This window comes from Leptodactylus fuscus, chromosome 5 (assembly GCF_031893055.1).
Source record: "Leptodactylus fuscus isolate aLepFus1 chromosome 5, aLepFus1.hap2, whole genome shotgun sequence".
Taxonomy (NCBI): domain Eukaryota; kingdom Metazoa; phylum Chordata; class Amphibia; order Anura; family Leptodactylidae; genus Leptodactylus; species Leptodactylus fuscus.
Genome location: NC_134269.1, coordinates 106,496,925 through 106,514,420, shown reverse-complemented (window position 1 = coordinate 106,514,420; position 17,496 = coordinate 106,496,925). Strand labels below are relative to the sequence as shown.

Sequence of the window (17,496 nt, the reverse complement as noted above, 5' to 3'; positions counted from 1 at the left end):
TTGAATTCCATTCCCTTCCATAGGCCAGTTTTTATACAATGAAGTTAAAGTCAGCAATGTGACAATGAGTATCAAAGGCCAAGCTACAACCCACTCTTCAAATGTTAGTATGCTGAAGGTGAGAAATCGCTCAGTCCCTGTGGTTAGAAAGCAGAGGAAGTTGTATAATGGCCTTCATCAAGTTGACTGCTGGTTTGCAAAAAATAATGCCGAAAAACTGATTGATGGCATATATCGAGATTATCTGGTGTCTCATCCTTTTGACTGTGGAAATGATTTAATAACAAATGAAATTTGAAGCAGAAGTCATCTGGGCCGTGCCCGCCATATACCTATCAGCCGTCAAGAAAAGGTCTGTGGACTAAAAGATGATGCCAACAAAATGTTATATTTCCTGGCTTATGGATCTAGCGTACATAGTGGATATTTACTGTAGTATTTATGGGTTACAGAAAATACTGTGACTTGCTTGCACAAAATGTTCTTTGGGAACAGATAAGAATGGACCACAGCGTAGGTCTTCTATGTAGACGACACCATGCTCAAGCTTATCACCGCATCAACAGGTGTTCAAACAAAGAGTCTTCTAAATATGTTAGCACATTTCTATGATAGTGTATTATAACTACCCGTGTACAATGAAAGGCTGCATTGTTTGCCGAGTAATTTACAAAACGGTTTTTACTAGTCACAGTATTTTATTTATTCATTTTGGATTCAGATTTGTTTTGTAGAATGACATGTCCCCTTTAGGTCAAATCAGCTTACCTCCTAAGGCTAGGTTCACACCTGCATCCTGTCTCCATCTGGGGATTGCGTTCCACTTTTCTCTTAGTATTTCTCAATAGGAATGGGGAAACTGAATGGAAACCCAGATGACCACTTTCTTAAGCGGATTAAGTTTCCATTTGGGTGGACTCCCGAAAGGTAATCCAAATGCAGTTGTGAACCTAGCGTAATATATACAGTTAGACACTGGAGTGTGTGGAGTAGGCCATATACATTGAGATGGAGACCGGTTTACAATGGACTGGTTTAATAAAAATGTTAAGATTACTATATTTCAATGTTGATAAGGATTTACATACAATGCAATGAAATCACAATTCTGGTTTGGAGAAATAGAGTCTGACTTGTTCTCCAGCTGTATACAATCTTACAAGACGTGGTATGCAGGTACCTATACAAGTAAAAATCTAAGGAAACTAGTCAGAAGGAAAGGATTTATTTACATCAGGACATTTGTACAACGTCTTCTTCAAGTTGATCCAAGCGATGCAGGTACACCCACTGAATCCACTAGTTAATAACAGGGCTGGATGAAAAATTCTTTAGAAAAAGCTGCGGTGGGGGCTCAAAGCATCTGTTTAGTGGGTACAATTATGTTATTAGCACATCTACTTTTGTTCTAATGTAAAGGGACCTTTCCTATAGACAGGTTATCTTTGGTATAAACTACAGTACAAGCAAATGTTAAGGCTAACCTATCACATTAAAAATATTTCTACTGACAGTATGTTATAGAGCAGGAGGTGCTGAAGAGATTGATAGTCTTTGTACCCATAATGCCCCATTCATACTATGGAAAATGAAGAGGAATTTGAGGCAGACATCCACTTCAGATTCCTCCTCATTTTCTGTTGCCCTGTTACCAAATGCCAAAGCAGAGGATCAGCATTCTACCGCGGACTCTGCACTGAATCAGCTGGGAAATCTGCGGCAAGGTAGAGCAGGAAGCTTATTTTTTCTGCATCCTGTTAAATCTCTGCCACCATGGCAGGCAGAACCAGAGTCTGGCAGAATCCACTAAAGATCAGCGACTCATTCTGTCATGTGGATGGGCTCTAGATTGTAACTTAATGAAATACCTTCTCATTCTTGGCTTTGGGTCTAGTGGAGTATCTCAAAGACTGAAAGCCTGCATTATACGAGCTGCATAGAAACACAGCTAACTGTTGCTAAGTAGGACCAAACCCTCGACTCCTAAGCTCAGAAAAAGCCAAGATGGAAATAGATAAATGACAAGTTATACCAAAACGTTTCTAGGTAAACTGTAGATGAATCTGTTCCATATCATGCTACCCACACACTGGACAATATTTTCAACGTGACAAGTTTATATTCAAACCTGACTCTATATTCTACAACCTATGGCAAGAGATGTAGGACAAATAATAACCAGGAGTTGTAGCCACTTCATATAGAAAGGCTAGGGCTATGTAGGACATTTATACCGAGATGTTCTTTGCAGTTATTGCATGCCAACAGCAAGGACAATAAAAGCTAAGCATGCTAACCCCTTCAAGGAATCTCGTCTTAGTCTAAGGCCCCACGTAGCAGGCCACAGTGAAAAAGCACTACTGGAAAAACACGGCGGAAACGCAATGCAGTTTTTCCTACAGCGCTTTTCTCAGAAAGTCCACAGAGTTTTGCCTCTGCGAACATTCTGCCCCTATTATACCTATAGGGAAACTGCCAACGTTTGTGTAGGTATAAATGACACACTGCAACTTCCAAAAACACAACAGTTTTGGAAATCGCAGTATTTCTGCTGTGGGTATTTTTTCTGCAATGTGTGGATGGGATTTGCTTTGCAGAGACTGAAAAACTCTGCGATTTTTGCTGAGGCATTTCTGCTACGGCCAAACTGCGTGTTTACACCACATGGGGCCCTGGCCTTAAAGAAATATGAGAGACATTCTGAAAGACACTTATTTATGTATCTCTAATATAGATTTGTCAATGAAGATGTTGGTGAATCAGTCAAAAGACTAAGTTTAGAAAACAATAAGATGTTAAGACATTTTCATGTATAATGTCATGGTCATATCATCAATAAATCATTTTAAGTTACAATTTCTTCTAGTTAATATCTTGAGACACCATATATAGGACAGGTTAAGTATTAATAGAATCTGTGAATGCACTGAATTGTAACATTTCTCTGAATTTCGTATACTTGCCTTAGGTAGCACTTCCAGTACAGAATGTTACAATGTTACTTCTTGTATATAAACAGATATATACACACACACAAGCTTAGATTACTTTTAGCTGTCCTAGACATTCACAATTTATATATTTATATTTTTTTTATAAGGCTATATTTTTATAGGCAATCCATATAATATGGAGCTTGTAGAATTAAAACCTCTCTTATGTATTTTAGACACAGGTTTATAGCACAAATGCATAGACTCATTCGAGTGCAGTTTTATGGAGATATTCCATACAAACTCTATGGAGTATAAAGTTTTCTGGGAGCCTTGGTGTAGTTACACCGGCTTTGTACATGAGCGCTTCGTTATGATAGAAGGAATGTGATTGGTTGTTATGCAGTCTGGTGTTCCTACTATAAAACTGAACTTCCACACTTAAGAAGCAGTAGGTACATAGAAGAGAGAATAATGATCACTTAAAAGGGAAATACAGGGAAAGAAGATATTGGTGACATTCTTACGGTAGGTAATATTCTTAGGTTACGTAAACAATATCAGGTAGGGGTCTCACATCTGCCACCATTATCAAGCACCTGTTTGAAGGAACTGCAGAATTTGGGCAAGTACTGCAACCTCTTCACTGTTCCCCAAGCACAATGGCGTACGCTATATAGTAACTGTACTTGATATTGCATCTGAGGCCCATTCACTTGAATGAGATTGAGCTGCACACTTCAATCAGTTGATCTGTGATATTCAGGGTCTCGGATCCCATGCCGATCAAATGAAATCCTGAAACCCATCATTTTCATTTGGGCAATAATCAAATACATTTTAACCCTTTTTTGAGACTTTAAACATGTTTCCAATACACTAAATATCTTGTTGTAGTTCTCCTTTAAGTCCCATTGACCCTACATTACACAGTCATTCTGCTTCTCTGTGTTTTTGCTCACTTTGTATTAATTGTAACCACATTACATTTATGTTTATTATATACTACATATGTATTTGAGTAGGCATTGTATAATATGTATTATGAGTATGTCATAATACCCACTCATGCTGCTTAGCCCATATATCTAGATTACTGATAATAAAGCATGGTAGGGCTGGGACCTTGTATGTCAGAACTGGTGTTGTCTTTATTACAATTACATCATCATTCCTAAGCGCTGTGTCATTGCTCAAAGGAGCAAACTCAATACACTTGTATGTCATGAAGTAATAGATATTTCCCTCGTGATTTGTTTTTTATTGGGTGGGGTCCCAAAATGATCAAGTTGTTAACCTGAACCACAACCTCAATAAGATGTAATATAGATACTGTATATATCTGACTTGTGTTATCAACAAGGGTCTTGCTTCAAATAAAAGCCATCCATAACGTTAATAGAATGTTTTTATTTACTAATGTTTTCTGTAGCATACATTAAGCTCTTGGTTAACATTCACACTACTGCTTTAAAAGCACACGTGCAGTTTTTGATACTGTTTTGAGCCAAAACTAAAAGTGGATACAGCTAGGAGAACTATGAGCCCTTTCTTTACATGTTCAATTCCTTTGAATCCACTACTGACTTTATCCCAAAAAGTACCACAAGGACATTTCAGATCCCAATTTAAGGGTTCACATGGTGGAAACCTTTTCTGCCGTGTGACTTTTCCGCGCAGCTAGCCGCAATGGAATGCTGATGCAGTGCATCGGCATCCCGCTCCTGAGTAGGCCCGAATGAATGGGCCTAATCGGGAGTGAATCTCGAGCTGCGGACGCGGGAAGATAGGGCATGTTGCTTCTTATTCCTGCTAGCTGAAAAAAAAATCGCTTGTGGGAAAAAAAAAAAAAAAAAAGCTACTGACTCCCATTGAAATGAATGGGAGACGTTTTTACAGGCGGATTTTGAGGCGGATTCCGCCTCAAATGCACCTGCAAAAATCTCCATGTGAACATACCTTAAGGCCCCATGCACACGATTGTAGTAGTTTTCAGTACATTGTCTGTAATTGTGGATATTATATGGATCCATTCATTTCTATGGCCACATACGTAAGTCTATAGTTTTTAATGATCAGCGTCCGGCAATAGTAGCTAATCTGCAAAATACGGAGCAGGTCCTATTCTTGTCTGTATTTGCAGCACAGATCACTCATGCAAGTGTAAGGAATCACATATATATGCAATACACAAGACATAACATACGATACGATACACAGCGTCATAACCTTGAGATTGTTCATTCCCTCCTCCTGGCCGTTATCTTCACGCCCCCTTCAATGATGAGCTCTCATGGTCTGCCTCCTCTTCGCTGTGTCATTATCAGCATCTACTGTATCTTCTGTGGGATCCCATGCAAGAAAAAAGGGTGAAAAAAAAATCAGCATCTGCCTCCCATGGAAATTAAAGGGAGGCAGACTTCAGTTCCACTTTAAATTCTACTCAAGATTCAGCTAAGGGAACGTACCCATAAACGCTGTGTTTTACAGTAGCTACAAAATGGATGGGATTCTGGCGGAAAAAAATCTACAGCAGGAAAGCATGTCAATTATACCTATATAAATACTGGCCTTTTATCGTATAGGCACAATAGGGTCAGAAAGTCTGCAGAGGAAAACTCTTTCCACACAGTCTTTTCCGCAGCACAACGGGTACCATATCCAATGTGCAAAAACAGTGGAAAACCTAACATGTGATGGCATTTTGGACCCTAAACCCCTCAAGAAATTGATCAAGGTATTTTTTCTTTACAATGTTGCTTTAACTCTATTTTTTTTTTTCATTTCCATAAGGAACTAACAGAGAAACTGCACTTTCAATTTGTTAAGCAATTTCTCCTGGCCACTGCAATTCCTCACTTGTGGATGATAACTGCTATTTGGGCACATAGTGGGACAGAAGACTTTTTGGAGAGCAGATTTTGCTGTAACAGTTTTCAGGTACTATGTTTGATTTGCGGAGCCCGTGAGTCTTAGAACAGTGGAAACTTCCCATATATGTCCCCATTCTGGACATTAAACCCCCTTTATACACAGGCTAGGTTTTTCAGGGTAGGTGTCACACTAATAAATGGTGTCCTTTCTTATCCCCCTTGGGGGTCTCTCATGACTGGATGAGAAGGAGGAGGAAAAAATGGAGGAATGGGTCATCTTTGGTACCATTGCCACAGGACATTGGACATAAGGACATTGCTTGCATGCTAAAAAAGTAACTGAAGAATAAAAATGTACTACAGAAAAAAAAAAAACCTCTGCTAAAGCTATCTAAAATCTATCTATCTATCTAAAGACTATATATCTATTTATTGGTACAGGGGGTACAAAAACTTTTTCAAAAACGTTCCCCAAAAAGTGGTTGTTGCTGATTAGAGGTTATTACCTAATCATCAGCCAGAGGGGGTGGGGGTCAGGTTAGCTCACACACTAAAGCTTCATGTAATGGCCACTATTGGTCGGTCTGTGTATAGCGCCAATCACTAACCTGTGGCCATAGATCAATGGATTTGCGCCCACAATGCTGCTATTGGCTGATCCGACTATCACCATCTTGGGAGAGGGCATACATTTCCCCTAGCCTGTGTGAGAGGATTATATAAAGAAGAATTTTGGCACTCTCAAATAACATGCAAATAACTCCAAGTTTTATTAAGTTTAGATACAAATTGACATTTCGGTCCATAAGATTCTCAGCAGAAATCAGACTGTAGCAAGGAGTATAGCTATAGAAGGTAGACATTAGAAGTAAGTAGGCGTCAGGGAAAGACTCCTGTGGTAGTAAAAAGTCACGTCTATTATTTTAATAGTCTAATAACCAAAATATTTATGAAAATGCTTTAAAGAGAAAAAATCCTGTAGCAAGTTTTTGACCAGATAATGAACTAAAGTAAGAAATATCATTCCATTTGTGCCAAGTACCTCTGGTTCATTGAACCAAGGAGAATGATCCAATCAATCTGTCTTTACCTCTTTTTACTTTTATTAAATTCTTCAGCAGGCCAGCAAACATGAGGGCAAATCCTGAATGTTACTGAGTAAAGGATTTAACTATTTATGTGCGTTTATGCATGGTGGCACTTCAGCCTTATATGCTCTGGTTATGGTTTAAGGTCCAACCAAAACCTAACATGACTCTTCAAATGCTAAATTATACTCAATCATGGGTTGCTCTCCTTAGTGTATGTTCACTTTATGACTTTATATGGATATACATTCTGACCCTGACTGTCTGTTGCTGCTGTTCTCAGTCATCATGACTTACCTACTTCCTAAAGTTACTATGTAGCTTTTTTTAATATTACTGGATGATAATAAAAGTTAAATTTTATATATTAGTTTGAATTGCCTGATTGGAGCGGAGAGAAAAATTTTCATCGTTCATCAAAGGTTTTACTGCTTGGAGTCCGTGCAGACTTCTCCAGCTCTCAGGACTGAAATTATCTCTAGTGACTTTATATGGTGAGCTGAATATTCATACGTTTTTTGCTTATAATAAATATATGTTTAATGAATCGAGTAGATCACTTGACACCATCATTTGTTAGCAGCCACAGATGTATTTCTGTATTGAAAAGCAATGAATTAGCATTGAGACAGTAGGACAAAATATGCACAAGGACACAGGGTTGGGATTCTTATTTTGCATTTTAGCAAATTTATGTATCTGTTAATAAGTAGAGATGAGCGAACAGTAAAATTTCCGAGGTTCGATATTCGTTTGGAGTAGCTGCTCAATATTGGACTACTCGAATCGAATATTGAACCCTATTATAGTCTATGGGGGGAAAATGCTCGTTTCAGGGGTAGGCAACGTTCAATCAAATTATACTTACCAAGTCCACGAGTGAGGGTCAGGCTGGATCCTCCGTGCAGTCTTCTCCTTGCAGTGTCTCCGCGGCGTCTTCCGGCTCGTCATTCACTCTGCCAGGCATCATGCCTGGGCAGAGCCGACTGCGCATGCTCGCACTACAAGCGGACATGCGCAGTTGGCTCTGCCCAGGCCCGATGCCTGGCAGAGTGAATGAAGAGCCGGAAGACGCCGCGGGGAAGCTGCACGGAGAAGACTTCTAAAGGTAGGAGAAGAACCAGCATTGATTGGCCGACTGTATAGCATTCGGCCAATCAATGCTGGTTCTGCATCAAACTTTTACATTCGAACAGTGAGTGGTACTCGATCGAGTACGAGTATTTCGAATACCGTAGTATTCGATCGAATACCTACTCGATCGAGTACTACTTGCTCATCTCTATTAATAAGCTCAAGAAGGTTTATCGATAATTAGTGTAATGAACTATATTCTAATAGACTTGATAAGAACTGTTAGATTCTAGCGTATTTATAGCTTATATTCATAATCCCCACCCCACAATCTACTTACAAGGGCTATTATGAACAAAGAATATGCCCCAACAGAGCAAAGACTGTAGTTTGTAGATTCAAATACTTCATAGATAAATGATCTTTATTATTGGGCCAATTGTTAAATTAGCAACCACCTTGCTCAAGCTAATTTCTCCTTTCGAAGATCAAAGTACAGCCCAGCAGCTAAGAAACTGAATACAGCCAAAAGCTGCATGATGTGTAACATTGTGTACAAGATAAGTGTGCAAGAAGGCTTGCTCAAGCCTTTATCTACAAGTACCATGACTATTGGCACATTATATACAACTGGGTAAGCCTACCGTTTGGAGACAGTTAACAAATGTAAGAAATAGATTTATACAAGGCAAAAAATATCAGACCAAAGACCATCATAGGTGTATATTAGGTATTTTATTTTATAGCATTTTTTAGATACAAATATAAACTTGAGCCACAATAATAGCTTTGATTCGGTTTTGGCACACGTAATATTTTGCAATAGCTTTTGTTCACATTGATGCCAAGGTTTCAACTTCAAAGGATCTATTACAGGTTCCTGGACTAGCAAACCAGGGTCAATGGAAATCGGAAAGGAACAGAATTATGGAACCAATATAAACCAGAGCCAAGATAAAATGGGTGGTTGAAGCAATATATTTTGCATGTTGAAATACAATGGCCATCTTCATAGGCTTTTTCTTTTTTAAACAACAGCTTAAACCGCTTACTCTTTGGTACACTGAAGTATTAACAAGACTAACAACAAGATAAAATATAGTAAAAAACTATCACTGAATACATCATAATAAGCGATTAACATGGAAGTAACAGTCCCTGAGCCTTAGGATATGCTGAATACCAGTTTATTGGTACTGTGCTCGACATGTTCTTCATTCACTGCATATTCTGAGCAGTTCTGCATGTTTGTCCTAGTGATTTGAGGAACAGATGCCAGAAGTGAGGATCACAAGAGCAAACAACATGCAGCATTTCATAGAGAACTGGACAGATATGAATCATGTTAACAATATGTACGAACAGGTGACGGGCCAAGCAAAGCCTAGAAGAAGACAAAAACAAAAGATGTCATATGTTTATAAGGAAAGAATGAGACAATTTATTATATATCACGCCATATTAGGTCTTCTTTTCACAGTGAAGCAGACTCAAATGTTTATATATAATATCTAACATTTTTATTTCATTTTAATATTGCAAATATAATTTATTTCGACCAAATCTCTTACACGTAACATTATTATAAGCAGCGTATACCCTATTTACAGAAGAAGGTGCGCTGATGACAAAAAGTTATTTTTATGTCAGCATAAAAAGATGGGATCAACAACAAGCATTTTATCAATTGTTGCTCGGTTATATGGGTCAATAGCTGGGATAGAACATTCATGATAACAATTGTGCGTGTCTTTACTTTTAATTAGTGGCCTTCAAATATCCGCAGAACACAAACTGGTTATTGCTCAGTGGGCCACAATAAGCATCATGTATAATGGGAGTGACTATGTAGACAGGTGATGTGTTGTCAATATGGATGCACATCATCATGTAAAGGAAATAAACTAGAAGGTAGGTATCGAGGTGCACAGAGCGAGGCATAGCTACTAACACTAGCATTATAGCATACTATCAAAACTCCCCCCTAAAACCCAAAAAACGTAATTCTTAAAGAAAACAATGGAGCAGATTTATTATGCCTTGCACGCCAATTATCTGTTATGCAAGGCAGAAAAAGCTTTTTTTCTGTTTTGCACTGCCTATGCCACTTTCATTGATGAGGATGTGACACAGGGAGCGCACTAGATTTATGTTCATTTATGTCAATTTCCTGCCATAAATGATCCCTGAAATCTATGCCAGATACAAGCTGGTGCAGTCCTGAGAGGAAGGTGCGTCTGATTTAAGGTCCATTCACAGAGAGGAATTTGGCATGGAATCTGCGTAAAATGTAAACAAAACAAGAATTTGATGATTTGGAAGGATTTAGGTTCCTGCCAATGTCTTACATTCTATGTGAGATTTGAGGTTGGATCCTGGAGGGTTGCACCTTTACCTATTGAAGGTTTATACACCGTGCTGCTCTGGATTACTTTCTACATACTCTCAAAATTGCCATGTAGTATCAACCATATTTTCCAAGTTAATGTGCACTGGTTATGGAATATGGCACAGCTCTGCTACGACTTATTATACTTGCTATTGTTCACCATCATTTTCCTACAAGTGAAAGAATGCTTTTAGAAATTACTTGATAGCCAGCACCCCTTTTGCAAACAATAGGAAATTCGCTTTGGCAAATGCTTTAAGCCTTAAAGGAAAAGTGTCATTCAAATTGGCCTATTTTTTTAAACCAAGTTTTCAGAGAAATATAATTATTATTTTTTTTTTTAAGAATTAATGATTTTTTTTAAATTAAAAAAGTGATTTCATTTACATCACAAACAAGACAGACAGAATCACAGTATAAGATCACACCTTTACAGATAACACCTATAGTGACCCAAATGTCACAGCTACCCCATTCTCCCTGTACAGAGCATGTCTAGAAAAAACTCTCCCACAAACCTCGATAAGTCAACGCCAGACTATTGCTGTCTATAGCAATAGTAATAACGCTGATGCAAGATACCGAACTATCAGCTGAGCATGAGATCTCAATACTTACCAAAGAACTACCACATATTATCATGATAACTGCATATGACCCACCTCTGCAAAAAACGTTTCTGCCTGTTATATCTACATGCTGTGACCCCCCTCCTCGTGTCCTCCAACCACGGTCAGGCTGTATTATTAACATCACTCCGCACAAAGAACTAAATGACTCTGCAGTGTGTCTGTGTTTCTTTCTTTTTAGTTGCTATGATTCCTGGTATTTCTCTATCTGCCATGAGCTTGTACAAGTTTCTCTCTTGTTATATATTACTGTACCATCTATGAAACTGTATCACTGAAATTTCCCCATTGTGGGACTATTAAAGGATTATCTTATCTTATCTTATAGCCCATGACTATACTGTACAGTGTATAACCAAAAATGTTGTAAATGGAGCATAGGAGAAGCTCGGGCAAGATGACACCGCCATAATCATGTACAGAAAATGAAATGAAAATAAAATAAAAACACAATAAAAAAAGTAATAGATTTCATGGTTTGGTTTTAATAAATGAATAAAATGGCAATATTTTCCTTATAAGCACTACCACAAGATTGGCCCTGTAGTCAATGTATGAACATTACTAACTTGAAACTTCTATCATTTGCAGGGACCAGTCCATGAAATTCTATAAGCCCCACTCCAAAACCATGGGGTCAGACAAAACCCACTGTAATATAAATGTGTGTCATTTCTTATAAACGGTTTATTATGAGTAAGTAAAACAACCATGGACGAACTGGCACGCCTAATGACTTGCACTTTTATTACGTTACAGCTCTGGCATGGGAAAATGGAATTCTGAGTTAAGCAGAGCTGTAAAACTTTTGTAACATAAAATTATTTCCACAAGACTGAAATAACATTCCAAGACTGCCCTCAAGAATTACTTTCAGAAAATGGTAGATGCAACCAAACCTATTAGATAAGCAGTTCATGAGCGTGCATGTCCTATGGTTTACAGTACAGAGAATACCAATAAAACATTTACAAAGAATAAATGCTGTAACAAAGTAACAAGACAGGATCTTCCATCACTGCGTGGTAAATAGGATAGCTATAGTTACTCAAGTTGCGACAAAAGTATAAACCAGCCTTATAGCACTAGAGTGCAGATGTATGGGCTATAACAAGATGAGATCATGGTCATAGAAAGTGGAAAATGAAGGAGCGTGACATAGATACTTGTACTAGTATGCAGTGAGATAACAATCTGGAAGTGCATTACCATGGGAACTGAAGGAAAAACACTGATCTGAGGAGAACCATTGTGTGTGGATAAGGAAATAAGGAGAATTTGAGAATAAAAGGTCAGTAACGGAAGTTGAGAAAGCCAATGGGATACATTCAGAGGATACAGTGTGCGGAATAATTCTCTCCGTGTTCACAAAATCTGATCTAAAGATTTGGAAAATGTCACTTTTAATGGAGGTTAAAAGGCAATAACTTCTAAAAAAAAAATGATATATTAACTTGTTAGTATCAGTTCAGCTTTAAAGGAATTTTCCAGTACTGTAAAAGATCATATAAAGACCACCAATTGATCAGTCATTGAATAAAGCCAGTCTTGTATTACTAATCTAGTATTTCTTTTATTAAGTAGTGTGAAGAAACACACACCACATTACCAGCATTACATAAACATCAATGATACTTTCATCTAAATGTATCAGACATTACTGTAACGTACTTTGTAAGGATGAGGATTAGCTTTAATTGAAAGCACTTGCTAAAATCTTAAGGTTACCAGAAGTCACCACATCAGTCCTTAATAAACTCTAGGCAGTCACTTAGGCCCTGGACTCCCCACACGGAAACCCGAACGCAGATGTGAACCGGGCCTAAGCCAATTTACCTAAAAAAAAGGCTTTTTTCTGCTTCCTAATCTGTCCTTCCATGGTTGACATATTAACTTTTACTGTGATATGCCAATGAGCTATTTGGTGCAAAAATGGCATCAGCATTGATCTCAGGGCACAGAGTTATGTTTTCCAGTGTCCAGATCATACATCCCTGCCTTCTATGATTGACATGTACATTGTCTGGTCCTGTCTGCCATACCAGGTCGGTAACTGGTGTAATGAGAGCAATATCTCAGCAACAGAGTCTTCCTTCGGGAAGCAGAAATAAGCATTTTATTCATGTGACCCCAGATATTTGACTGTGCTTATGGTTACGTAAGACATTGTTTTGGTGTCAGACTCCCTTGAAATGTGTCACCAGAAAATGACCTGTTTTATAAACCAAATTTTTGTTAAATATATTATGCAAGACATTTTGAGGTTGTATTTTCTCATGCATATAGGAATATGCAATATACATATCTCATATAGGAAAAAAAAAAAAAAAAAGTATAAAATCTTGCAATTTTCACTCTGACCACTACGCATAATAATATGCTGACACTCCTCAATTATATAAGGGTTCTTTGTAGTAGTCATCTCATTGACAATACATAACAGACAGTATTACAATAAAATATAAGACCTCTGTATAGATAACACTACTGACCCTTAATTGCAACCACTACTGACAATAGATAATGTCACAGCTTATTGCGCTATGTACAATCTCTCCCCTAGACAACAATGAGTTGGTTCCAGCCTATTGCTACATATAACCATGAGAATGCTGTAAAGTATTCACTAAACTGCTGTTAATAATACAGCAGATGACAATCCACATAGTCATGTATAGAAAACTGAAAAAAAAAACTACAATAAGAAAATAAAACAGGTTATATTTTTTAAAGGGGTTGTCCCATCACAAGGATCCTATCTATACTGCTTGTTAATGTGGATGTAAGACTTTTCCTAAATACATTGCTTCAGCAAAACTGCTTTGTCTGTCCACTATCTTACTTTATTCAATTTTTTGTGGCCACAGCCCTGACCTAGCTGCTCCTGAGTCAAATGATGTATCTGCCTGCGCTCAGGGGGGAGGGAGGAGGGGCTAAGTGCAGGGAGGAGCCTGTGTATCTAGCTAATCCTGTGTCTACACCATGTGACCTAGGTCCTGCACTCAGATAGAGGAGCTGCTTTCATTTCTTCTGTTCTCCCAGTTATCAGGCTAGCTCATTCAATTGTGTTCATTATGGCAGAGACAGGCAGTCTCTGTATGTAACACAGAATGGAGTTGCTGCTGCCTGTACTTCATAGTTCAATGTGGGTGGGCGGAGCTACACGTGAATTTGAGGGCGGAGCTAAACGACAGGTTGCCTGTGAAACCCCGCCCACCAAATGATGCAAGAAACCAGGAAGAAAGAAGATTTTACAGGAGTGAAGACTGCTGAGTATGTGAGGTGGGAATACCCCTTTAACTGATTTTAAAGGGAGTCTACCACATACCTCAAGCATATTCAGCTATCTTCACCACGTAGAAAGCACATTACAGTGATAAACTTATAATTTTTTTGTAACTTTGGAGAAAAACAACTTTTATGTCTTATAGATATAAGGCAGTTGGTTCACTGGGGGCTGGATGTCATCTGCCTGGAGCACTTCTTCCATATCCTGTCTGCATCACCCATCATAGTTGAGAAAAAAGAGCAGTGCTCTGAGAGCTGAGTACCTGTCTCTAGAGTGCCAACTGTCTTATCTGCATAAGATTTTAACCTGGGATTTATCTATCCTTAAGATAGGCCATAAATCCCAAATTCCCGAATAACCCCTTTAAACTATTGCCAATTACACCTCAAAAATTGATACACCTGTTCCTAGCAAAAAAAAAAAAAAGAAGTTTAACTAAAGAGATTATCCCAACCGGCCTGTCACTATTAGGGCATGAGGTCACAGATGGTCCATTATTTGGAAGCCTCCTTTATTAGCCACAGATTTACAAACAATGGCTCCTGCTCTGGTAAACTTGGCACAGCGTCCTCAATGCTGCCAGAAATCTCTCCAGCGCCGCCTCCATCTTCATCTGCAACGAGGTCTTCACCCAGTCTTCTTCCGGCGGCGTCTTCTTACCTCTAGGCCTCGGGCCTAGGGCAAGCCGACTGCCCATGCCCACCAGCCACAAGAAAATGGCCACTTACAATACTGTGGAAGCGGCCATTTTTCATGTGGCCGCGAGCATGCGCAGTCGGCTTTCTCTAGGCCCGAGGCCTAGAAGTAAGAAGACGCCGCCGGAAGATGATGCGGCGAAGACCTCGTTGTAGATGAAGATGGAGGCGGCGCTAGAGAGCTCTCTGGCAGCAATGGGGACGCCCCCAGTGCTGTTTGAGTGCTGGGGCCTGCCCCCAGTACTGCGAGAGAGCTCATTTACATACCGAGAAAAACAGGGACTGTAGGCAAACGACGGCACGGAGAAGAAAGGAAAGATAGGAGACAAATAGCCTTTCTAAAGGCTATTCCGACATGGTACCTAAAAAAAAAAATAGTGTGTGACTAATAGTACCTTAAAGGGATCCTATCTTGCTGTACAAAATCTCAACTTTGAGGCCAGGGTCCCATGCTGCGAATATGCAGCGTTTTGGCTGCTGAAGAAACGCTGCAGCAAAAAATGCTGCATATTACAGTACCTGCAAAGTGAATGGCATTTTGGCTAATCTCATCCACAAATGGCGTAAAAAAAAATCTGCCAGCAGAAGTGCTGTGATTTCAAAAAATGTTGCGATTTTGTAAATTGCAGCATACTTACATTTGTGGAAAATGCTGGCATTTTCCGTATGGATATAAAGGAGACAAAGTCCGCAGAGGAAAACTCTGCGGACTTTCTGTGAAAAACGATGTGGGGAAAAAATGTGATGCATTTCTTTTCCATATTTTTTTTTCACTGTGGCTCGCTACTTGGGGCCTTAGCCTATTTCAATGAACTGTTTGGTGCACTCAGGGCTGGGCCAAAGCTGCTGGAGTACCTGTTGAATTTGATGGTTGCCACCCAGTACTGCTCCAAAAACAGAAACACTAGCATGTGGTCTCATAGCCATTTTCAGCAATCACAAAAGAAGATGGCACTCCAGTGTGTGGGCACCATTAAGCACATGAACAAATCAATAAATAAGAAAAGTTGAATTTCTCAGCTGCAAGAATGTACTTTGATACAAGAAATGTATGCTCAGTACAACACTGTCTGGCCCTACAAGAGCCTAGAAGTGATTTAAAAGTGGTCTTGGTGCTGGTAGACTCTTCTTAAGTAGATATAGTGACCAGCAAACCACCAGCACCCTCTGCATTAGAGAGGAGGGTGGATTGGGACAATTCCTTTTAAAGTCGAGCAGATAACGATACAGATCATTTTAGATGCAAAAATACCAACTCCAACCTGACTGAATGTGCCACATATCCAACAAGTGCATGACACAGATGTGCATGACATGACCCCATAGCCAGCGGTTTACTTCACACCAGCACAAAGGAACGTTTTATCCTGAGTACTGAAGAGTTTTTAACTGTACAATATATAAAAATATGCAAATCTCTACCAATAAGTGGTGATGGTAAAAGGCTCCAAAGGGGCTATTAAAAAGCAGTATCAGTAGTCATCTGTAATGGATCAGATTCATATGGGTAACTGTTTGCCATGACTCGAGCTAGGAAGGAAGTTGCTTTCATTAAATGAGGACAAATTTGGTAGATGTATAAAAAGGGATTGTTTCTGCCTATGCCTAAATAAACAGATCATGAAGCTACGCACTTATGTGTTGCAAACCTTACTAACCCTCTAATAAAAAGTTACAGTACTAGAATATCCTGTATATTATATTCTAGTCTTATCTAAGATGTATTATGTAAAGCAGCTTTTTAACACTGCAAGAATCACAACATACTGGAAAGTTGTCTCCTGTCATAATTGCGTCTTATTCTGTAATCGGCTAAACTTTCCAGGGAGATGGATAGGAAGTGGAACGTCTAGAAGGACAGGACATGGACATTAGTGACTCATTATTTCTTGGCTGCATTTTTACTAACACCTGCTCACAGCCTTGAACTACTTCTGTGAAGAAAAAGCAAAGCCTCACACAGAAATGTCAGGAAAATGTACAAATGTACAGCAAGTATTCTTCTTTTTAGCATCAGTGAACTTGGTTTAATTAGATAGCTACTGTATTTGTGAAAAACAAAATATGGAACATATACACGTGCATGGCCATTGCTGTATTTAGTCTCCGCCTGGATGCATCTGCTTGTAGCACCAAGGTTTTCAAGGAACTGGTGTTATACAGACAAGTAAGGGATCCCAGGAATGGACATTTATGGCATATCTTATATACTAATGTATCGGCAAATAAATGACAAATTTTAATGTTGGAATGAATGAAGCAATACTTCAAGGCTTCATCAAGAACAAGGGTACTCACAGACCATAGTCCGAATCCTGACCTCCACCAGCTGTTAGAGCTCCTGCCTCCTTAACTCCTTAACAGCAACTGGGAGACAAGACTGTTCTCTTGACTCAATGTCCCTTTTACACTGATGGGCTGGTAGGGATTAGTGACTGTTCCTACTACCTACACAGGAGTAGCAAGAGCATGACCCCTGCTGCTGTGTAGGCAGGAGAGACGACTACTGATCCCGGCCGCTACTAC

The 17,496-nt window shown here is 39.1% G+C and overlaps 2 protein-coding genes across 2 annotated transcripts in view; one reads left to right on the top strand and one right to left on the bottom strand.

Annotated features, from left to right (window-relative positions):
- Positions 1 to 4,312, top strand: part of ITIH5 (inter-alpha-trypsin inhibitor heavy chain 5) — a 64,794-nt gene extending 60,482 nt beyond the window's left edge. The window contains exon 14 of the mRNA XM_075273932.1: positions 24 to 4,312. Within this exon, the coding sequence (XP_075130033.1) occupies positions 24 to 298 (275 nt within the window). The 3' untranslated portion in view covers positions 299 to 4,312. The remainder of the gene's footprint in view (positions 1 to 23) is intronic.
- Positions 4,313 to 8,693: 4,381 nt separating this feature from the next.
- LOC142203338 (store-operated calcium entry regulator STIMATE-like) overlaps positions 8,694 to 17,496 on the bottom strand; it is a 59,977-nt gene continuing 51,174 nt past the window's right edge. The window contains exon 8 of the mRNA XM_075273968.1: positions 8,694 to 9,352. Within this exon, the coding sequence (XP_075130069.1) occupies positions 9,314 to 9,352 (39 nt within the window). The 3' untranslated portion in view covers positions 8,694 to 9,313. The remainder of the gene's footprint in view (positions 9,353 to 17,496) is intronic.